Source organism: Gouania willdenowi, chromosome 3 (genome assembly GCF_900634775.1).
Source record: "Gouania willdenowi chromosome 3, fGouWil2.1, whole genome shotgun sequence".
In the NCBI taxonomy this organism is placed as follows: domain Eukaryota; kingdom Metazoa; phylum Chordata; class Actinopteri; order Blenniiformes; family Gobiesocidae; genus Gouania; species Gouania willdenowi.
In genome coordinates, this window is record NC_041046.1 from 25970023 (window position 1) to 25994817 (window position 24795).

Here is a 24795-nt window from a genome sequence, read left to right on the forward strand (position 1 = left end):
GGGATAAAATGTAATATATTTGTATAACAATATTACTGTTTTTTTTTAATGTAACTGAGTTACACTACTTTGAGTTACTTTGAGTTACTGTACTTTTGGTCCAGAACACTAGTTATATCACACTGATAGTGTTTGAATAACATCGGTCTAAGTTTTGTTTCAAATACTTCTGCTGTTTCAGGAGCAGAAAGCTATTTTTTTTTGTTCCCCATAAGTATTATTTAACTATAACGATCATCTTATTGTTTCCTCAAATAATTGCAAACAGTGAGAAAACAAAGCAAATATGCACTTAAATTAAATATGCATGTAACTTGAGTTACTTTAATTGTAACTAGTACTATATTACCACTTTTCACTTTTGTAATGAGTTACACTACTGAGTTACTTCAAAAAGGAATGTAATACTGTAATATATTACAAAAATAGCAAGTTACTCCCAACACTAGGAACCATTAGACTCTTGTAGGAACAATTAGACTCATGTAGGAACCATTTGACTCATGTAGGAACCATTTGACTCCTGTAGGAACCATTGGACTCCTGTAGGAACCATTGGACTAATGTAGGAACGATTGGACTCCTGTAGGAACCATTGGACTCATGTAGGAACCATTGGACTCCTGTAGGAACCATTAGACTCCTGTAGGAACCATTAGACTCCTGTAGGAACCATTGGACTCCTGTAGGAACCATTAGACTTATGTAGGAACCATTAGACTCATGTAGGAACCATTAGACTCATGTAGGAACCATTAGACTTAAGTAGGAACCATTAGACTCATGTAGGAACCATTAGACTCATGTAGGAACCATTAGACTTAAGTAGGAACCATTAAACTTATGTAGGAACCATTGGACTCCTGTAGGAACCATTGGACTCATGTAGGAACCATTAGACTCATGTAGGAACCATTGGACTCCTGTAGGAACCATTGGACTCCTGTAGGAACCATTAGACTCATGTAGGAACCATTGGACTCCTGTAGGAACCATTAGACTCCTGTCGGAACCATTGGACTCATGTAGGAACCATTGGACTCATGTAGGAACCATTGGACTCATGTAGGAACCATTAGACTCCTGTCGGAACCATTGGACTAATGTCGGAACCATTGGACTCATGTAGGAACCATTAGACTCATGTAGGAACCATTGGACTCATGTAGGAACCATTGGACTAATGTAGGAACCATTAGACTCCTGTAGGAACCATTAATTCCTTAGTAAGGAACATTTAAAGTTCTTTATATTTGTGTCAGAGATAATAGAACCCAATTAGAAAAACAAACTTAACCATTAGGAAAACATAGGTAGTCATTAGAAACCAATACAATATGCCTAATGGTTTCCTAATGGTTCCTCTCTGACCTTCTTCAGCAGGGAAAACCTTTCTAATAGTGTGTAAAGCACTTGTATGTGCAAAAAGTCAGTGTTTAAAGCCTGTAAAGTTCAATGATCTGATGCAACATCTGTTTTTGAGAGACAATTCAAACGACAAGGTCTTAACTGAGTCTTTTTATTTATTTATTTATGTATTTTTGCAGCATCCTTATTTTAATTTGAGTGGTAATAGTCCTGATGTGGCTCTGCTGAGTGTGGGCTACATGTATGGGTCCCTTGCGATGGAAACACCGTCACTTCCTAAAGTGTTAGTATGTGGGGCGGGATCCACACACAGTTCGTCCTCCATGATTTTCCTACGTGGCTGTTTTGGGGAGAGGAGAGCGTCCTGTGACCGACAGCAACACTCAGCGGATCCATCCGCAGCAGCAGCAGTAGCATCGTCTCTGCACAAACTCACCCTGCACCCATTTCGCCGGCCTGGATGGCAGGGACACACCGGTGCACAGGCTGCCGACACCACAAGGTAAGCGAAGACACGTAGACACGTCCACGCCGCTGCGTTTCTGAGGGGATTTTCTCCTTAAATCTGTGGAAGTGGTCATTTGTGTTTTAAATCTTTTGGTATCCTTGTTGACTTGTGACCGACTTCCGCGATTTCGGAATCTCCGAATTGTAAAAGTTACACGTTTTAGAGGTAAATATTAATAACCACACACTGAATTACAGTTATTATCAAGGTAATATCGTTGTAATAAATCAATGCAGGGGGACACAAATGTTGAAAGTGACTTTTCCAGTTTTAGGTGCAGTCTTTCTGGAAGCTACAGCAACCGGAAGTTGGTCATAAGCTAACAGGGTAACCAGCAGACTGGATACAGCAGATAGCTGTAGTTAGCCCAACCTGCTGTGATTGCGTGTCAGATGAGCTAATAATAAACCGTAAACCCGATTTTTACTTTATTCAGGTTTATAAACTCACTACATCCCTTCATTTAAACACCGAAAAGCAATTTTCTAGGTGTTTTTTCCCTCTTCCTCACGTTTTACTCAATATTCTAAGTGACCTTGCACTGAAACTTTGTTCATAATCAAAGTGTATTTTGCCTTTAATTGTGGATGTATAAGGATTTATTTTATTTTATTTTATTTAGTAAATAGGTGTGAATAAAGGTGTAATTGTTTCTGTGTTTTCCTGCATGTGTAGGACTTAACAAGGTTTCCGTTAACAAACCAAGTAGAAATAACTTCAGCTTATTAAGAGTGTGGCTGGCTGGGTACAGGACCTCATGAATGAATCATCTTTATGACACAAAAACAAAAGGCAATTTTATATTTTCACTAGGGTATGGAAAAAAAAAGGCTTAATTGTTTCTTGTAAATATTTAATTTGACCATTAAAAAGTGTCAAATACTTCTCTAAGACCTACTTATCTCGAATAAACAGGTTTTTTTTGGGGGGGGGAAAGGGCATTGTAGTGTATTGTTTTCTTCAATGAGTGTCATAAATCCAAATACCAAGGTATTCTGTAGTGCATTGTTTCTCAAATGGAGGTACGTGTAGCCCTAGGGGTACACGATGGGGGTACTTGAGAGAGAAAGAGTGGAACATTAACAAATAGTCAGTTTTGGTCCCACCCCAGGTGTGAGATGACCGGAAATAATAAAAACTATAGAAATAAATCTATTCAGGAGCCACTAAATCATTGTTTTTCAACCTTGGGGTCGGACCCCATGTGGGGTTGACTGGAGTTTAAATGGGGTCGTCTGAAATAGATTTTTAAAAAATTTAAATTCTTCTTTTTTTTTTTTTCTTAAAAGAAGAAAAGTGTCTTTGGGGTCGCCAGAAAATATTGATATCAAAATGGAGTCACAATCCAAAAAAGGGTGGGAACCACTGCACTAAATACTGTTTATTTCCAGTTATCTGCAAATGTGTGTTATCACTCATTCATTCCATTATTTTTTTTTTTTTTTTTTTTTTTTTCTTTTTTCATTCTTTTTTAATTCCATTATTATGCTCTATAGTTGTTTTTAAATAGTTTTTTAAGCAAAATGTTGTAGTTTGACAAAGGGGGTACTTGGATTCAGAAATAAGAGAAATGGGGGTACAGGAGCCAAAATGAGTTGAGAACCACTGCTTTAGTGGACTATCATCAGATGTGAAAATGCTTGTCCATTTTTGGAAAAGCTTTTCAAACAACCATGCATTTTGTATTTTGATTATTTTATAATAATGTGTAAATTGACAATGTATTTTGCAATGGAAAGAGCATGTTTTTAAAAAAAAAACTATCATAAGCATATACATTTATTTTCTCCATAAACATCAACAGTTTTAGTTTGGATTCCTGTTTTTTTTTATTTTATTTTTTTTAATCCCAGTTCACTGTCTAACAACCATGCATGTATAAGTCAGGCCTGTGTGTCTTACAGCATGTTTTTATTACAGTATTATTGGCTGCAAGTGCTCTTTGGACTGTGGGACGGATGAAAGCTGGAAGCTGTCGGAGGCCCAGCTGGGCTGTCGCTGCTCTGTTTATCCCAGTTATCCTGCTGATGCTGACCTCCAAGCTGACATCCAGCAGTCAGAAGATGACACAAAGCGCTATGGCACACGCATTAGCCACCACCACAGGACCGGGCCCCAGCCTGACAGACGACCTCCCAGGCCTCCGAGCGCTAGCCGACTTCTTATCCAGTGAACACGCTCATGTCTGGCTTCTGTCCCTGGTGGGCTCTGTCGCTGTGGGCCTCAGTGGGATTTTTCCCCTGCTTGTCATTCCCATTGAAGCTGGCGCAGCTCTCAAGACTGAAGGTAAGATAACGTCTTTTTATCATTTCATATTTACTGCAAATACTATATACGTGCCATTATAAAGAGGTGTGAATCAATTCAGGATTACTTGATATTTACAACTCCTAGTCACTTACTCTATAAATTACAACAGCTGTATTATCTTTGCAGCTCAGTCCTTGAGATTTTAAAATAATAGGTGTTATTTATACATATTGGTAACAGGGAAATTACTGCTTCTTGGAATGAAAATGTCTTCCTGTGACTACTTTCCACATGACTCATAAACATGGTCTGACCCATGAAGACATGAAACCGCATGAATTCTGTTTTTTTTTTTTTTTAGTTTTTTTTCTGTCTTCTTCTTTGGTTTTATTTTTGTTTCTTTTGTAACTGTCTGGCATTTGGATGACAACCAAACTTCCCTCTCAGTGATGAATAAAGTCTGTCTATCTATGGTACTCATGCACTTGTTTAAAAACTTGTGACTGACAAACATTTTGATCACAATGAAAGTTAACGTATTATATAGGGATGTTCGATATTAGCTTTTTGCCAATATGCCAATAGTGTTCAACACTAAATTTCCAACATTTACAGATATATACACACTAATATTTGACACACTGATACTCTTCTGATTAATCATTGTTTCACTAGTTCAGCTGGACCTGTAGAATCTGATAGATGGTACATATTACCATCTATTATTTATATTTAAAAAAAAAAAAAATGCTTCTATGTTTGATCTCAAGCAACAGTAAAAGAAAAAGGAATGACACTGAAAAATCTAATATTCGAATGAGGTGCAGAAAGACGTCTAACGCATGAAAAGTATTCCCGTCGTTCCTCAACCCAGCAATGTGAATTAGCTCCTTCTTTACATTTGCTCTTCAGAGATGAACCAGAAATGTGAACAAAAGAGACACAAAGCCATGTGAGAAACAAACAGAATGTAGATGTGTGTTTTGGCTTCTGTCAGTGTGCAGGCTTACTGCGACATGTCTCTACCATCTCACCTCTGCTCACCCTGTGACCCAGTTTTCACCTCTGTGACCTTTGCACAGACACCAAGGCAAAATAAATGCACATTTCGCAACACATGGAGTGTGTCCAAACCTCTCGTACATTTTTATAATTTAGCCCTCTGTTTCTACTTCTGACACGCGCCTTCAAAAAATCCAAACTCAGCATCAGAAGCATAAAATCGGCTGTAGTCTGTCAGCACACGTTTCGCCAAGATCTGTTCAGATCTTCTGCACGTCATTCCGATTGTAGTTGATCCACATTAGAAAGATCTTTACTTGAATTTGGTTGATAATATTGCCCATCTCTAGTATTCTAGCATTTATTTGAAAGAGAAAGGTATTCATGCACATGATCGTACAACAATTTGCGCCACGTCTATCAATTTTTAATTTAGCAGTCAAAAAAATGAACAAATGCTTTGATCTTCCTCACAGAAGTTCTCTAGTGTAGGATGGAGGTAGTAGCGATGCCTTTCATATGAGCAGGTTTTCTCAGTAAAGCCGTTTCTTTCCGTAGTTAGATGCATGCATCTTAAGGCCGTCATACAATGCGCAATTTTTGGCCCATTTTGAGCCGATTTTACACTTGTGCGTCTATTTTTGGGATCGGGTCAAGTCTCTGCTAAATTGTGTGTCGTGCATCGTGTAGTGTACATGGGGTCATGAGAGCGATTAACACCTCACAACCAGCTCCCGATCAGCAATCGTATGATCGTAAGAAAATTAAACATTTTTGAAATCCTGGTCTCTCCTTGTGAGGTTATCTCACAGTTGAAGCAGTGTCACGGACCGGCTTACCTTAAACTCTCGCACTGCACATGCGCGAACAGCGTAGTACCGCTGTAAAATGTACGGACTGTACTGCCCACGTCTGTCCAGACAGTTCCTGGTCCATTGCATCGCCACAGATGTTTTGACGTACAGTTTGAGCAGTCAGGTCATGACGGTGTTGATCCGTACAGTGTGAGAACATGAATTGTGTGCAGCGCATATTCGGACTCTGTAATTGAGTCATACAATTAGAGCTGGAGCTGAGTACAACGATTGAAAAAATTGCACAGTGTCTGCCCGCCTTTAGTAATTTGCATCCTCTAAATTTAGCATAAGAGTGGGTGGGTAGGTGTGCCTGGATGTTTTCTGTGTGTTTATCCTGTAATTGACTGGTGACCTGCCAATGGTGTGCATCTGCTGCCCTGGTTTAGATGGGTTCTGCTCTGTCAGCCTACATTCATAGGACTGATGGAATGAGTATTTGTCACACTAGTCTAGCTGGACCTGTAGAATACGGTAGATGGTGCTTTTTATTTGTTTTCGATACTGCATTACTAGCCCAGAGGTAGGCAGTCATGTTCCTGGATAACTGCATTTCTGCTTGTTGTTTTAAATCGACTGTATAACGTCGATGCTGTAGCTTCATGCAACACTCTGCTTCTACGCCTGACGCACGCCCTCAAAAAAATCCAAACTCAGCATCAGACAGGCACGTCTCACCCGTGGGGGATGCGACACTCGCACTTTCATAAAAACAAAAACTCACCCCCCTCACTTTTCACAGAGGGATTAATTGTTGAAAACGTATTGGTCCACTTAGATTGATTGATATTGAGATATTTCAAAAAAGTCATTACGCCCAGCTTTTCTTCATCTCGACTGTACTTGATCCGCGTTAGAAAGATATTTACTTGAATGCGGGGTAAGCAGCGCACAAGAAATGGTGCACACTGCAATAGATGTAGAGAAACCGTTTAGAGACGTAGAGCAAAGCGCTGACTGGAACACATTACACTGTGATAAAGCAGAGAAGCTACTTTTCATCAACAACTTAAAACTGCACTACCTGATTCTTGAACCATGACAGAGGGGCATGGCTGAATTTGAACCGTAAATCCCGTCCCCCACTCTTGATAATCCCTCCCAGTCTCCTCCTCTCACAGAAGTGCACAAAATCGCACACGAGAGCTGAACGTGCACTAGTAGTAAACACGTCGCCGCGCAAAAGGGTGCACACAAAATATAGGAAAATGGAACATTAGGTTACCTGTCGAGAAGAAAAACAGCCACATGCGCGTCCAAAGTTAGTCCAAGACTGAAAACAAGTGAGCACTTCACTATATATCGCGGCAGCCAATGAGGAGGCTGCTTTGTGGGCTCTGCTCACCCCTCCTTTTTCTAAATCCTGTGATTGGAGCTGGAGGAGGTGACCGTCAAGACTTTTTCTTTACCAGGGTTTTATTAACTAAAATAATTAATTATAAGGCACAGACAGCACGTAGATGTACGATTTAAAAAAGAAAAAAAAAAAAGAAAAAAAAATAAGAAAATAAATCTAGTACAGCAGCTTTAAATGCACTCTGTACAATATTATTTAATGTACACATGAGTGGCGTCAGGGTAAACATTTTATTTAGTATCAGTGCGAGATTAATATTTTTATAATAATTTATGCAATTGCAATGCTTTAGTTTTAGTGAGGTTAGTGCACAGTCATAGCCATAAATGCAACAAATTGGCATATTAATTTTTGTTCTTGGTTTTCTCATTTGCCATTTTCAGTTTTGGCCATTAATTTTCATATTCGGTGCACACTGCTAGTTATTGCTCATGTATCTCTGATGGTGAAGGCTTGGGAAGGAGCTGCTCTTTTCAATCAGTTGCATTAGGCCTAATGAAAGTTGTAATAAAGAAAACAGGACTCACACTAGTGGGAAATCATGTAGAGCTCATGTGTGTCATAATAATACATTATTTTTCAACTATCTGAGCTTGTGATGAATGCTACTAATCACACTGATTGTTGTTGGGCTAATGTCGGTTTTAAACATTATAATAATAATGATAGAACCCATTTGCACACTGCCTTTTACATAGAAAATGCAGCTCCAGTGATTTACCACAACAAAAACAATACTAAATATAGCACCTGTTGTAGGTGCACCTTTTATTCTATTTGACCTTATTTTGTTTAGTCATGGTTGAAAACAAGTGGTGCTCTGTAAACGCTGTCTGGAGATTTCCACATGTGTTTTACATGAGTAAAGGCAAGGCAAGGCAAATTTATTTGTATGGCGCATTTCATACACAAGGCAACTCAATGTGCTTTGCATGATAAAACATTCAATTGTTTAAAATCAATAAGAACATTTAAAATCATCAGTAAAATCAATGAAAATCCAAACCAACCGTGAGTTTAGTGTGTCTGTGCTGCTTTGTTGAATTAACTCTAACCAGGCTTCTGTGCCAGAACCAAAAGAAAGGTTCTTTCCTGTTTTATTTTAGGCCATCACTCAATCCTGACCAGTGATTAGTCATCACTAGAGAAGAATCCTGAAGATTAAATGAGGTATTATTAGCAACGGGAGCACCGACACATGTTTGTGCACTGAATAATACCTGAGGAGAGAAATACCTGGTTGAAAAGCAAAAAGTCACCGTAAAAACTTATCGTCCCACGTGAAATGACACCTTTCTAAGCTAAGTGTGACCTCTTTTCCTTTATTTTTGTGTTTTGACAGCTGGGTGCCAGAAACTGAAGCAGCTCTTGAGCTTTGCTATTGGTGGTCTCCTTGGTGATGTGTTCCTCCACCTCCTCCCTGAGGCGTGGGCGCTCTCAGGCTCTTCAGGTGGGTCTCCTATCAATGGCATTCTTCTCTTTATCTTCACATAAACACTATTTCTGTGTGCACTTTTATTCTTCAACATTTTGATATGAATTGTTGGGCCATACAGGCACGCATTGATCGCACTTTGGAGACAAAATGTATTTTTTGAATGTGGTTTACCATATATGACAGATTTTCCATCCTATACACATTAGAGCTGGGCGATATATCGAGAATCAAGATATATCGAGTTTTCTATTTTTAGGACGTAAAAAATTCCAATATTGCCTATATTGATATATATACAGTATATATAAAGTGTAAATATACATATATATATTTTTTTTTTCACAAAAAGCACAGTTACAGTTGATGGATTTCTGAGTGCGTCCTAACCCAGACCTTCATCTAAACAAGCCACACTGCAGAACTCACTCACACGTGCTGTCCCTTATAGGAGAAACAGACCAAAGTGGAACATATTGATATTGTAATTGCTGTTTGTTAATAAATGTGCCTGTGTGGCATTTTGCATCAGCAAATTTAACCCAGAATTGTCTTTCTGGTTATACTTTATTTGAAATAAAATGAGCAAGATTTATATCGTATATCACTATTTTGAGAAAAAATATTGAGATCGCCAAGCCCTACCATTCATCCTGAACGAAGAACCATGTAGCAGAATATAAACCTACACACATTTGGGCAGAACAAATGAGCGGTATTTCTTTCTGCTGATGTAAAACATCTCACTTCTTTTTGCCGGAGGAAATCAAAACTATTTTATTTCCAATTTCCACAAAAATCTGACCAACAAACCGTGCAAAAACTTTGACCTCGGCATTTTATGCGATGGTTTGACTTCTAAAGCATCTCTCCGTACTACTAACTGATGACCAGTATAACCAGTCACGCTGTCCTGAAGGTCATAATGACATCTGTTGCCTCACACATGAGTTATGTGTCATATTAGTTTTGAAAAGAAAACCTAGAATGTGTATTTTCATTGTCACTTTTCATCCGAAATGTTTGGGGCGTTTTTTGTTTTGTGTTTTTTTTTACTCAAAAAAGGAATATTTTAAATTAATGTACACTTTCTACTAGGATTTGTTTTGTCAAAAAAATTGTTTTCACACAACCCTAGATTTTTATGCAAAGCTAAACATCTTATTGAATGTAAAGGTGCTCCAACGTTCTAATCATCCGAAAGTATTTCTGCTTTGTATGATCCTGAAAAAACTTCAAATTCTCTATTTATGAATAAATAACCATTTTTTGTTGATGTCATTCGTGTTTAAAGCAAGTGTGCAGTGCATTACTGTAGCCCACAGGGTTGTGGTCAATTATAAGTGTAATTAGTTGGTGGTTAATTACAAATATGACGTGATTGTAATCGTAATTGAAAAAATATGTTGCTGTTGTAATCGTAATTGAATTGTAATTGCGTTCAGCTCATTCGCTTTGTAATTGTAATTGTCATGGATATTTTATAAAAACTGTCATTTACAATTTAATTAAACGCAAACCTGGTGAAACATGTCACAGTTCTGTGTTATACACACATAGTTAATAATTATTAAAATATGTTTTATGTCAATTTTTCCTGTCAGTTCTCCTGAGGATCATTTTACCATCATTTGAAATCTAGAGGTTTAGTAAAAGGCTCAGACGTCCAGAACAAAAATATTAAAACCAATATTTTCATTTATTAGGAAGACTACCAAGGTAACCAAGAGATGAGAAACAAGTTAGGTGATAATATTTCTTAGTGTATTTTACAGCTGATTTAAGACATGGGTCAAACTGACCCGTTATCATAAGAGATGCTAACAGAAAGCTAACACAAGAGGAAGGTCACGTTTTATGGAGTTATTTATTAAAGGCTCAGTAATTGTGATTAATTGTAATCGGGGGTTGGGCTCAATTATAATTGTAATCGCCAAATTGATAATTACAATTATGGCGTATTTATAATTCTAATTGTAATTTTAAAAAAAATGTTGCTGTCGTAATCGTAATTGAGTTTAGATATTTGACTTTGTAATTGTAATTGCCATGAAAATTCTATATAAAGTGTCAATTATAATTTTACGCTAAACTGGGGAACCATGTTACAGTTCTATGTACAGTTCTACACATATGTTGTTAAGAATAGGTTTCGTAGCTTTCCCACATTTTACCATTTAAAAAGGATTGAAATCGAGGGCTTTACTGACACACAAAAGGCTCAGACGCCAACATCACAATAATTAAAAGCTATATATTGTTTTCATTAGGAAGCTTAACAAGGTAACCAATAGATAAGAAAGAAATAGATGATCTGTAATTGTTTTTAGTGTATTTTACAGCTCATTTAGGACCCGTTATCTTAAGATGCTAACACAAGAGGAAGGTTAACTTTTATTTGGTTATTAATATTTATTAAAGGCTCTGTAATTGTAATTAATTGTAATTGAACTTTTGTAATTGAGAACATAATTATAATAGACTTTCTGAGTATAGAAAATAATTGTAATTTAATTGCAATTGGAAAAAAACCACTGGTCACTGTGATCGTAATTGAACATGGATATAAAACATATTTGTAACTTAGAAAATTGAAATAACCACAACCTTGATTGTAATTGAGAATATATTTGTAATTGACTTTCAGGGGGAATTGGAATGGGACTTGGAAAATCTACCAGTCAATGTTATTGTAGTTGAGTTGTAATTGAACATGTATGATTGAAGGCGTAATTGTAATTAAACAATATAATTGACTCCAACCCTGGTAGCCCACCTTGCTAAACATGTCTGCTGTCTTTCCAGCTGGTAAACACAACCACTACACAACCCAGGGCTTGTGGGTAATCACTGGCCTGTTGTCCTTTCTGCTCCTGGAGAAAATGTTTCCAGACCAAGAAACCTTTGAGGAACTGACTTCACCTTCAGACCTGAACTCTAACTCAGCAGTGAGTATCTCTGCTGACACAGCATGCCTGTTTTAAAGCACGCATGCTGTCTTTGTGTACTGAGCGTCGTGTCATTACAGGCCTTCGCATAGCTTAGCTCATACATTCTGCTGGGTCTGCACACGTTAGGATGGCTGGGATTAGACCAGACTTTGTTCCTGTCATATAGTTCACTGTTAAATGTCATGGTTTTCTTTGATCAATGACGGGATTACATTTTTGAATGGTTTGATCAGTCATAAACTTGTCTTGTTACCCATCAAAATTTGATGTCTCAAGCACCAACATATGGTAATCTACCAGCTAGACGATAGGTGGGAAACTTCTATCACAGCGGGGGGCCACACAAATGTGTTTGTTTGATCGAAGGGCCATATTATCAACATTCATGTCAGCATTTAGAATAATGACCAATCTGAGCGTTAACACAGGAAAGAACGAAAAGTTTTTATCGTCATTTTGAAATAATCTTTATGTATTTCTGTTGTAGTTTTGCTTGTTTGTTAGTACTGTGGGTTTGCAGAGTCATTTTTTGTCAACTTTTGTTGTCACTTTCTGTAATTTTGTATATTTTTTTTGTCGTTTTGTGTATTTTTGTTGTTTTGTGTTCTTTGAAGTAATTTTGTGTGTTACTGTTGTCATTTTATTCATTTTTGTAGTAGTTTTGTGTGTTTCTAGAGTATTTTCCTGTGCTTTTCTTGTCTTTTACTGCATTTTATTTTAAGGTATTCTTGCTTTTGTTTTGTGTATTTGTCGGTCATTATATACGTTTACTTTGGGGGCTGTATAAAATTAGGTCGAGGGCCGCATGTGGCCCCCTGGCCACCACTTGCCATGCTGCATGTTTGAGCTGGACACACTGAGAATTAGCTGCACAATAATCCACACTAGGAACAGCTGCTCTCATTTTTCCATCACTGTTTTGGTTGATACCAAATTGCAGGGCCTGCTCTTTCAAATTGCAATGTTATTTTTTCCCCCCAAATGATTGAAATTGAAATTAGCTGGCCAGCTCATGTATGCGTTCATCCATCCATCCATCCATCCATGTGTGTGTGTAAAGGCGTCACTTCCTCCTCTCCTGGTGCTCGTCTTTGGCTGAGGGAAATGATTAGCTCCTTCACTTATAGCTATTTATAGTAACAGTGTGCAGCAGCTGCTTAAGCCTTGACAGTGTCCATAAGAGAGCACTGAGGTTTTCGACAAGCAGCACACTGACAAACTGGGACAGAATTCTCTTCTAAATCACTGTCAGACGTATCTGCTGTGTGCGTGTGTGGGAATGAGTGTTTGCATCCCTACCCTGGAGATGTTGGTTTGATTCCAGCTTGAAGGTTATAATGGCTTTCTTCAATTGACCCCTTTTGGAAAGGAAAATCTGAAAATGAAAATACTCTTTTCAGCATTTGACACATACTCTTTTGACCACCAATTATGGTAAAACAACCTTTTATTTTGTTTTACTAGTACAGTGCCCGTCGGAATTATGTATTCATATAGTGGGAGCTTAAGTAGAGTTGTCAATTATGGCCGAATACAAAGAGGTGTAGATACTCTGTACTCTGTAGTGTTATAAAGGGGTATATTTGTGGGTGCAAAGTAAAATAGCGTGTGCAATTTCCCTGGTTTAATTCTATGGGACATGCGCATGATAAATGTTACTAGTCTTTTACTATGGACTACTGACGATGGTCATTCATATACAATAATGTATATAAGTCCCTCATTCATCCTATAGACCCTTATACAAATGGAAATGATTACCGAGTGCACCCAGCCACTAAGCTTCGACTTCCTGTCTTTGAGACTGTTGAATTTTTCTTTAAAAAATCTGAAATTTTTTTTTTGGCAAAATTGCTTAGCCCTAGTTTATCCCTAAACTTATTGACTGGTTGTTACGCCAGCCGCCAGTAGTGCTGACCTGCTATCAAATACTTAATGTTTGCCTCCCCATTTAAGCCTGCTGACAAACAACTTGTCTGAGAAAGTAAAATGCACCACGCTGCCTTTGACGTAATTCACAATTAGATCATCCCAAAACGAGTCTTGCATTAGATTAACGTCCTTATGTGGTCAAGCTTACACCCTGATTCTACCGGGATTCGCTCCAGCACAAGGCTTTAAGGGAAGCAGTTAGTATAAATCATAAATTATTAAGTTAATGGTACTCAAAAGCATCGAGTCTGCGAGTGTTGAAAAATTCCAGGACAAATTCTGCAACAGCACGAAATGAGTTGTTCAGTCAATAACGCCAAGAGCAAAATTCTATTGATCCGGAGCCCTCGCCACCATCAGTGTTTTAAATGCAACAATAAAAGAGAGAGGGTTGAAAGAAAACCAGAGATAAAGCTAGATGCCAGCAGAAAAAAATAAGCATATATACATTTCTCATTTGCCAAAATACCAGTGGATGGATTCTCAAGCAGTTTTGGTCAAATTATGCTCAGATCTGAAATGTTGTGTGATATCTGCTATAACTTTATATTTCTGGGTTTTTAAAAAACAGGAAATCTGCAAACCTAGAGATAAACAGTGTGTTTTTGTCCTGCTAGGCCTGAATAACTCACTATATGAAGTTAACCATTCATTCCGCCCCTTAACCAAGAATCCTTGAGGATGTTAACCATCAGTTTTTTTTTTTTACCTGAAGCAGAAAACACAGTTGGGTATTGCAGCAGGAAAAAAAACCAAACACACCAATAAACCTACTCAAAAACAAAAAAAAAAGCACCACAGACAGGCCTGAATTTGAAAGTTTTCCCTCTAGGTTACTCTCCGTTATGGTTAAATGTATTTATTATCTGTTTAAAGAATCCAAACGTTGATTGTCAGTCATCACACTGACAACACATATTGTAATTGTAATTACTTGAAATTAGCTAGGTTTCCATTACAGATCTTCGCAAAATAAAAGCGATATTTCTAAATGTCGACAAAGTATAATTGCGCTTTAAACGTGTTTCCATTGAACGTTGTTTTTGGCAGGAGCCTCGTAACTCCCGTGAAATCTCATCTTGCGAGACTTTGCTGCAGGAATATGGACGCTCAGAACCTCCTAATAACTCTTGTATTCCTCGACTAATGTGGCAGTACCGGAACGTCGTCTTACATTCATCTCTCTTCTGAGTTGTTTCCGGGTTTGTTCCTGCTGCTGTCACTAATCTCGCGAGAACTACCACTCAGGCCATTTCAGTTGGCAGTTCTCGTGAGGCTAGTGACAGCGTTCAGTTTAGTAAGGCATCTTTTAATTATTATTACATTAAAATACGGAATATTTACGGTAAAATACCAATACGGGACAATGGCGGGAAAGAGGGGTAAAAGACGGTAGTTTCCCGGTCAAAACGGGATACTTGACAGGTATGGCCGAGACACTTTTGTGGATCAAACTTGATGGACAACAAAAAGGATTCTTATGAGTGATGGTATGACAAACCTGGTTCATCTTCATTGTTTTCCTCCACAGACACCATCTAATGAGATTTTTGGTGAAAAAGACACTTCGTCACTAAGGAATGGGATCTATGCTGAGTCATGGAAAACTTCCAAGCAACAGAGTCAGCAGGAAAGAACAAAAAAAATCAAGGTAAGGTTGGCAATCAAAGCACTTCTAACCTAATAACACAACTAGAAGAAAGAAGGGAACTTTTCTGGGTGTAAACATTTGATTAAGCTTATATATACAGTAAGTACCTAAGCAAATACGCTCTCTGATGGAATCTGCACGCCTCGATTTCTTCTGCACGCCTCGATGTCTAATATAGAGCTGTCAAGTCGAGGCAATATGAACACAAAAGCAGAAAGGACAGATTTTCAAAATATGATGACTGGAATATAAGTAAAATATAGTTGATTTTTTAAAAACTCCATAAATGGTCCATGGACTGCTACTCGTCCACGACCCAGTGGTTGGGGACAGCTGCTTTTGGTTACAAACTTGGGCTGTTTTTAACGCTGTATTTGAACTTTTAACCTCTGTTTGATTATTGTGAATAAAACTGTCATGTATGTATTTTAGTAAACCTCAGTTCTTTTCATAATAAAACTCTTGGCATAAGTTGGAAGAGATTCTTCTTTTACGAAGTCTTTGGAAGAAAAATTGGAAAAACCTTCTTTCTTGTGACAAACTCTCCCACCTGGCCCCTAATATTCCCACTTTTACCTAGAATAATGTAGAATAGAGCATAGTGCTTTTTTTTCACACCTAGCAAACAGACAGCCGTGGCCACTTTTCATTTTTACTCACAGTAATTGCATGTATATTCTGACAAATTCAAAGATAAATCTCTCCATGCAGCACTGCAAGATGGAACTTTTTTTTGTCTAGATGTCAGAATAAAATAGAGCAGATGGATCTGATTTACATTCAGTGGAGTTTTTGTATGTGCCATACTTTGACAGGAAGTTGTGCTCAGTGGATTTCATATGCGCTGTAGAGAGCCAGTGGGTCAAACAAGGTGTCAGTCAAATGGTGGAAAACTGTCAGTTTGACTCTAGAGTAAAACTGTACAGTTGACCACAACTGAACCATCATTGTATGTGTATGAAAATGTTTTGTATCAACCAAATTTAGGAATCTTTGCAAAAGAATAATGCCCGGTGCATTTATCTATCTGTCCTTGAAAATGGAATTACTCGATAATAACTTAAATACTGTCAGTGGTTTTTGAATTAGATTTCACTATATTGCAATAAATGCATGAGTTAGATGTTCTCTTCATTTTTCATTCTTCATTCTTACCGTGATTTATTGTTTCTCTTCTCCAGACAAGGAGGATGGTAATTCTCTTTACACCATGTTTGTTCTCGTTTGTTCCAGGTATTCCCTGTGATATAAGAATGAAGTAAAAACACCTCTATGCACCCGTCTCCGCGACTCCAAATCCCACAATGCAATGCGCGAAAATGTCAACTAACAAAGTGTTTACAGTAGCGATGAAAACAAATTTTCAAGCGACAGTTTCAACCTTTTTAACTTTCTTTTTTGGAGTAAATGATGTTTGATTCATTGATCTATGAGACATACACTATGATTTTATCTAATAATTTAAAAAATTTACTGGACAATACATTTATTGACGATATGGGAGAGGTACCTGGTGATACTCAGCCCTAGTTGACTTCATTTTTTTTGCTTCATTTTTCATGACTTTTCAATTGATTAAGTATAAAATTATCACAATGATATTTTTTTCAATTTGCTGAACACATATTGCACGCATTAGTGTTTCTCTGGGGTCAGTTTGACCCCAAACTGTTTTAGCTATGTGAAACTGGCCTGTCTGTGTGTGTGTGACCCATGTTTGACCTTACATTCCTACACCTGAAGGTGCAGAGTTGATATTTTGAGGTCAGAAGAATGAGGTGTGAGGAAGTTTGGGACAGCTCTTTCACAGTGAAAGTGAGACAGAGGAGAATGTGTCTGAGACAGAGGATTATGTTGAGGAGAACCCTGATTTTGAGGCATTCTCATCTAATGAGAATGAGAGTATTGACCCTCTCGCAGACACAGTTCCTTCCAAAAATGGAAAGACCATCAAACAAAGATTTTCAAGATACACAAGCTCTAAAACTGAAAGTTTGACCTGAGGGTGGTGTTGCAGGAAAGGTCATATCATATCATCACCACAACCAAGAGTTATTCATGTTTTCAGTAAATTTGAAAAGATTTGTATGAAAGCTATTCAAGATAAATTAATTCTGATTAAAAAGATTTTGCCTGATGGTGGTGCAAGAGAACAGGTCAAGGTTTCATTATCAAGGGGTTATTTATGTATTCAACTAATAATCAAAGTGCCTAACTTGGTCAACAGTTTTCTGAAAAGATCAAATATCCCTGGGGTCAGATTGATCCCAAGGGTAAAATGTGTAGTAATATTTGAGAATAATAGGAGGGTTAAGAAGTGGCTAGTTTCCACGTCTTAAGGTGGCATCAGTATCAAGTCAAAGTTCAGCTCAGCAAACTCAACCTATAATCATAAGTGAAAGAAAGTCCTTATGCTCAGTCAGCTTGGGCTAGCTTAGTAAAACCCAAGCGTGGCTTTATTTCTGTGTGTGCTGCAGATGAGTGGATATCTGAACCTGCTGGCTAACTGCATTGACAACTTCACCCACGGACTGGCAGTGGCTGGGAGTTTCTTGGTCAGCAAAAAGGTACGAAGCCGTAAACACAACATGATTAAAGTGAACCCACTCATCCGCACACAAAACACTCAATGTGCTGCTTTGAGCAGTAAGAAGCTTTTCATTTTAGCTCGCTTTCATTTTGTCAACGGTCTAGATTTCACTTTTGGAAGATGGGCTCCTGCTTATAAACTAATGTCTTATTTAGCCTACATTATGCCGTCACTGTAATAGAAGTAAGATTATTCCTCAACATGATGTATTTTCTAATACTCTTCTGTTTAGTGCTTAAAATGTGTGCTCGTCCAGCCACACTGGTTAAGCAGAACGCTGGTGTGAATTTGTGATTCTTTCACACTTCTCCTCATGCATATTTATGCCACAAATCCTGGTTTTCAGTAGCTGTAATTGCAGTCGCTCCCTCAGGCTGCGCTTCCTTCTGGTACTTAATCAGAATTCGCACAAATGCAGATTTGTGAGTAAAAAAAGTCTATAAAGGTTAAGATGCTGGACGAATGTGTTTTGAACTACTGCGACCCTGTTTTATCGTCCCATTTAACTAAATGGCGAATTAACTAAATTCAACAAAATAACTGATAGTTAAATGTTTGCTGATTGTTTCAGAGAACATTGTGTCCTTGACATAAAATAAACAGTGAGGTTTTTGTCTGACTGGATATCACAAAGAGCATCTCATGTGCAAATGCATATTCAGTAGTGGATGATAAAAGAGTGAATGTTAATAGGAGAGCAGCTGCATGTGGGCTTGGTCTAGCATCAGGTCCACCATCTATCAGATACAGCTCAAAGGAACAACCTCAGAACACAACAAACTGAATTTGGTCAAAAGCTTTTTATCTGGCTATTTTGCACTGCAAGCTCACTGTTATTGGTATATTCTAATCTGCAGTAACACAAATTTGTAGCGCTTCACTTGGTTACGGTATATTTGTGACTGGGAAAGGAGAGTCCAGCTGGAGGAACATAAGGCAAACAGCGGGAACGTTGGATCACTGTGAAAGATAGGAAGTTAGCTTGTTCTCAAGCTTAGAGCTTTTTTAGCTTTATAGGACACGTTTTTCTTTGTGCACCATTAAGCTTTATTAAGAGTTTATTATGGCTCCTGTTCTGCTGAGTTATGTTCTATATCAACTTTTGTGTGCCACAAACATGTGATTTTCTGATCCGAGGACCACATTATCAACATTTATGTTAACGTTTAGAATAAAGACCAATCTGAGCATTAATACAGGAACTAACAAAGGGTTTTGTCTTTGTTGTCCTTCTGTGTGGGTTTACTTAGTGTTTTTTTTTTTTTTTTTTTTATAAATTGTTTTGTGTTTTTTTCAATCCATTTTTGTCTGTTTTCTTGTCAAGAGGGCACATTTTGGTTGTCTTTTTGTGTGTTTTTTGAGTCATTATGTGTGTTTGTTTTCATTTTGTGCTTTTGTTGTCATTTTGGGTATTTTTCTATCATTTGGTCCAATTTCATTGTATTTTTGTGCTATTGTCATTTCATGTGTCTTTGAAGTCCATGTGTATATGTTGTTGTTTTTGTTGTCATTTTGTACTTGGTAGTAGTGGTTGTTTAGTGTGTCTTTGTCTTTTCATTTTGTGTACTTTTGTGCATTTTTTGTGTTTCTGGAGTCTTGTGTGTTGGAATTCATATCGCTTCCAACTTCATGAATTACAATTTTGTTTTGTGGGCCGTACATAATTAGACGTTTATTATTATTATGGGACAATTAATTCACTTTTTTGGGGACTTCTAACCCTGTCTTATTTTACAGCTGTATGTTGCATAACTATAGTGAACCATATTTAAGTTTTAATCTAAAAACCATTAAAAAAAAAAAAATACAAGGATTAAAAAGTTAAAGAACATCTGTGGTTATTTGGAAGTGCCATTCACTTCCTGACTTGGTCTCTTTAAATATGGACTAAATTATATTAATAAACCTTTTCCTTTCAGGTTGGGTTCCTCACCACCTTTGCTATCCTGCTTCATGAAATCCCCCACGAGGTATGATAATTAATTAAAAAGTTATTCGAGTTTAAATCTGTGGTATTCCTTGTATGTTTTGTGCGGCCACTCACCTGAAAGTGGTAGCATTTTGTGTCCTTCACAAAGAATGTCGTTGTCTTCAGGTGGGAGACTTTGCCATTCTCCTGCGGGCAGGGTTTGATCGATGGAGCGCCGCTCGCATGCAGCTGTTGACCGCGCTGGTCGGGGTGTTGGGAGCTTGCTTTGCTCTTTGCGCTCAGTCACCAAAAAGTACAGGTAAGAGGCTTTAATGGTAACTATGGTTAGCTAATGGTCTCAGCTAGCAGCCTGCACGTTTGACAGATGGAAAGGAAATCTGATTTCACCTTAAGTTGAGTTCCTACACAGAGTCTCAGGCTCCCAAATATGACGAGACAAAGTGTTTTCCTTCTCTAGTACCAATATATTGTGTTTCGAAAGGCTAAAATCGGGTATGTATTACTTAAATGAGCTAAATTATCTGCCAGAATAAGAATATTTGGCTTACTAAGATGTTTAAAAACAATCAAAAAGATCATGAAGTTAGTAAAATACTCTTACACAAAAAAAATCAAGCAAAAAAAAGCTATGTTTGCCTTAATTTAAGATATTTCATCTTATTAAGATTTTACTTTTTGAAATGAGCTAACAGTTTACACATTGTAAACTTGATCTATTTTTTTCCTTTTTTAATATCTACAGAAAATGCCAGCACCTGGATATTGCCTTTTACTTCTGGAGGCTTCCTGTATATCGCCTTGGTGAATGTGGTGCCAGACCTTCTAGAGGATTCCAGTTTAAGGTTGGCAAAAGTGTCAGAAGAATTTACCATCTGAATCAGGGGTGCACAATACAACGATGGCGATCGACCAACATTTTGTGTCGATCGCGCACGTGGGCCGCTAGACTGCATAAATCAATGAGAACGGCACAGTCACACATACCAAAAATTAAACCTAACATTTCAGGTTTTGATCTCAGTTTGAGGAGGCACTAGCACACTAATCTATTCATTTACAACCTCTAATAATCAGTAGAAGACCCTCCTCCAGCCCCAAAGACGCACACACACCCGCTCACACCAGCCCGACAAGGTACATTTATTATCAGCATCTTCAGACAATCGTGTGTGGAAGCTATCGAAGTTCTTCTGAAGAACAAAATGAGCTACAAATACTGAAATGCTCTGTGTGATACTGACTGGCACTGCTTAATGTGCTTTTTATTGTGGGTCTTTGATCAAATGAGCAGCTGTGTTCAGTGCTTTGCATTTTAAAAAAAAGTGTTACTGTTTCATTATTATTTTTGTATTTTAATACAAAGAAGTGGAACAAACTCCCAGCAGAGCTGAAGTCAGCTCTTTAAAACATTTTTAAAGGGGACATATTATGAAAAATCCACTTTTGCAGTGTTTTTGAACACATATGAAGTAAACGTGAGTGTCCACTGGCACACAAAATGTGAAATAAATCCATCCAGTGCTTTGTTTGTGTTCTGTGTAAGTCTTACAAAACAGAGAAAAGTGATCCGTTTCAAATTCTCTCAGTTTGTGACATCACAAGTTAAATCTGGATTTGCTTCGAACTCCAGCTGCCGAAGACACAAGAAGGAAGTGGTTGGATTTAATTTTTAATGGCAATGTCGCCTCCGTAGTTGGGAAATGCTTGTTAGTGTGTACCAACCACTTCACCCCCGACTGTTTCCATAACCTCATAACACCCCGTGGAGGAAAGGGGAGGGGGAAAACGGAGCACTCTGAAAGTGCGCTTTTATACAGGGTCTAAAAACTTCCCTGTTGCTTGATATATTTGATGTTTTGACCAAACCCCAGCACAGATATGTCATTTAGACCACAGGGAGCAGTTTTAAAAGGGGAACAATGGGTATCGTATGTCTCCTTTAAAATCCAAGTTAAAAGCTCTTTTTCTCTCCTGCGTATGACTGAGAGGGAAATTGTTAATGTTTTTAATGCTTATTTTAAATGTTTTTACTGCTGATTTAATGTTTTTATTAAAAGGAACTATACAAATACATTTGCCTTGCCTGCCTTGCCTTAATATTGTACAAATATTGAATAGTTCTTTAATAATTGTAATAGTAATAATAATATAATAATAATTGTAATAGTGTAAATATTACAATCTAATTATTTGAAATTATAACCTTCCCCCAACACAGATCATGAAGAGCTGCCAGTGGCAAAAAGTAGCTCGTGAGCCGAAAGTGTGTGCACCCCTGATCTAAATACTAGCCTATGCATGCTTTATTTAAATTAAAAACAACCCAGCCTCACTCTGCTGTGTTGAAGCTTTAGAAAACTGTCTATATATACAGTATATTATATTTTTGGTGTTAAAATTTGAAACTATAATTAATAATATATATACACTATCGGTCAAAAGTTTTAGAACACCACACTTTTTGCAAAAATATCAAAATATTCAGTTTATTGTGTCATTGCACTCTGAAATGAAAGCATGGAACAAATGAGCAATTTGAGTTGAAAAAGATTCAAGAAATCATGGAATCCATGAACAATAGTGTTTTATGCAGACAGAGGGGGTTGTAATTAATCATGAGAAGTTGGAACACCTGTAATTAGTAACACCAGCTTTCAAGGCTGATTCAACCTCCATTGCTACAGAAAAGCTTTAAATTGTTCATGTTCTCTGAAAAAGACCTATTTGTATAATTCTGAAATGTACATTATTTTTCAGTTTTGGGTAACCAAACCTTTTTTGTTAACTTCTGGCTGTTCAGTACTTACCTTTGTACCATTTCAAGCTATTCATTGGACTTGCACGACTTGAATTGCAATAAATAACTGGAAAAATGAGGATTTTTCTATAACGTTTGACCGGTAGTGTATATAATTGTAGATCATATATATATATATATATATATATATATATATATATATATATATATATATATATAAAAATCAATATGATCTTCAATTTCAAGTAATTTCAAACAACTCTTTTTAAGGTTACTAACTAGTTACCTTAAAGTGTCTTTGTTGGGATTTTCCATTGCAAAAAGCTTTGCCATTTAGCCCATTTATCTTTTTTTTTTCTCCCACCCTCTGCCTGTTGGCCTTACTGTGTGTATTATGGACACATCTAATGTGAGTGTGGAGCGATCATTAAGTTCTGACGTACATATACCGTAATAGTAGTGCAATAACGATAGCAAAAATAATGTAGTTTGTGTATAATTGTAGCAAATGCAAGCTCTTTGTTACTCTCACCACAGGTAACAGCAAATGTTTTTTGTTGTGAAAGGCTGGAACCAGAAGCCAATGTTCTGTGTTTGATTTATTTTTATTCCACGCATTTCTCCTGTTGATGATTGTACCTGCAAACATTGAGTAACAGGAATCAGGTGGAGGTTAGCGAATAAGGCTGTACTCAGAGCCTGAAGTGGAACCAAAGTACTTCTTATACTACTACTACTTCTGATAACATGCTGGATTTCTTTGATTCAGTCTGATTTTGTGTGTCGTTCCAGACACTCAGTGCTGCAGGTAGTGCTCATCGTCTGTGGCGTGGCCATCATGGCTCTGCTCTCTGCCATCATGGAGTGACGGGGACGGCCCCACCTGCTTTATAAACCTGCTCTCCACCACCTCCTCATTTGTTTTCCACTTCATTCATGGAGAAACCCTGTGATGTGGTTGAAAGCTTTACATTTCAAACACTCCCGACAGAAGGCACTTTATAGGGCGATGACTAAAAGGAGGACGGACTTGTTCTGATGAGTGAACACTTTAAAATGTGCCTGATTTTAATGTCAAAGAGAGTCTTCAAAGGACTTGAATGGATTGTTCTTACCAAATTGTCTTTGTTGTTTAGAGTATTGTGTTTTTTGCACATATATTTATAGAGGTGCTGCTCAGGCTTGGATACAACAATACACAAAGTTTGTTGCGCTTTGTTTGAGGAAATATGGTTGAGAAATATGTCACAAGAGTAAAGTTGAGTGACTATTTTTTTTTTTTTAAAGATAGCTCTAGTTTTTAATGAAACATTTAAAAAATATATATATATTTTTGGTGGTTTTTAATTCTATTTTATCTAACTGAACTATTGTGAAGGACAAAAAGTTTCTGATTAGCAGGTTTGTTCACGTGTACGCGTGTTTGCAGTAGCGACGTTAGCATCCCTGTGTGAGGCCTAGTCTCTACCACAAAGCATTTAAACCTCAAATGTTTCACATTTATGATGTTGTTGCCATCTTGTGTCGTCTGATCAGGATGTAGCTGCTTCATATTTATTCCGCCTCTTCAGGCATGTCATCATTTTGTTAACAAATAAAATGCAAATGATAAATAAACACTGACACTCCCTGTATTAATGCAAAGCTCTGCTATCAAGTTACCAATGAAAAAAAAAGGAACAGGTACTGGTTATATTTATTTTAATGGTGTATCCATGACTACCTTTACTAGAAATTCATTGTAACATTTGTCATGTAAAAATGTTCATGTCTTAGTATGCTTTTTTTCCCCCCACACTATTGCAGAAATAAATAAACCAATTGTGTAACTTTATCCGGAGATGACTCTTTATTGGGGATTTGAAGACATAAATATTGTTAAAATTGTTACCTGAATGCAGGGTTGGGGTCAATTATAAATGGACTTGGTAAAATGGACTTGATTTTATATAGCGCTTAATCACCACACTGAAGCAGTCTCAAAGCGCTTTACATATCAGCCCATTCACCCAATCACTCTCACATTCACACACCAGTGGGACAGGACTGCCATGCAAGGCGCTAGTCGACCACTGGGAGCAACTTAGGATTCAGTGTCTTGCCCAAGGACACTTCGACACATAGTCAGGTACTGGGATCGAACCCCCAACCTCTCGATCAGAAGACGACCCACTACCAACTGAGCCACGGTCGCTATAACTGTAATCAC

General features: G+C 37.5%; 1 protein-coding gene across 1 annotated transcript; it reads left to right on the forward strand.

Annotated features, from left to right (window-relative positions):
- The first annotated feature begins 1664 nt into the window (after positions 1–1664).
- Positions 1665–24420, forward strand: slc39a13 (solute carrier family 39 member 13). Its single transcript, XM_028443348.1, has 10 exons — positions 1665–1870; positions 3797–4162; positions 8682–8789; positions 11580–11722; positions 15189–15308; positions 17786–17875; positions 19818–19868; positions 19994–20126; positions 20571–20670; positions 23379–24420. The coding sequence occupies exons 2-10, from the start codon at positions 3835–3837 to the stop codon at positions 23452–23454; spliced, it is 1149 nt and encodes a 382-aa protein (XP_028299149.1). The 5' UTR covers positions 1665–1870; positions 3797–3834; the 3' UTR covers positions 23455–24420.
- Positions 24421–24795: the final 375 nt, after the last annotated feature.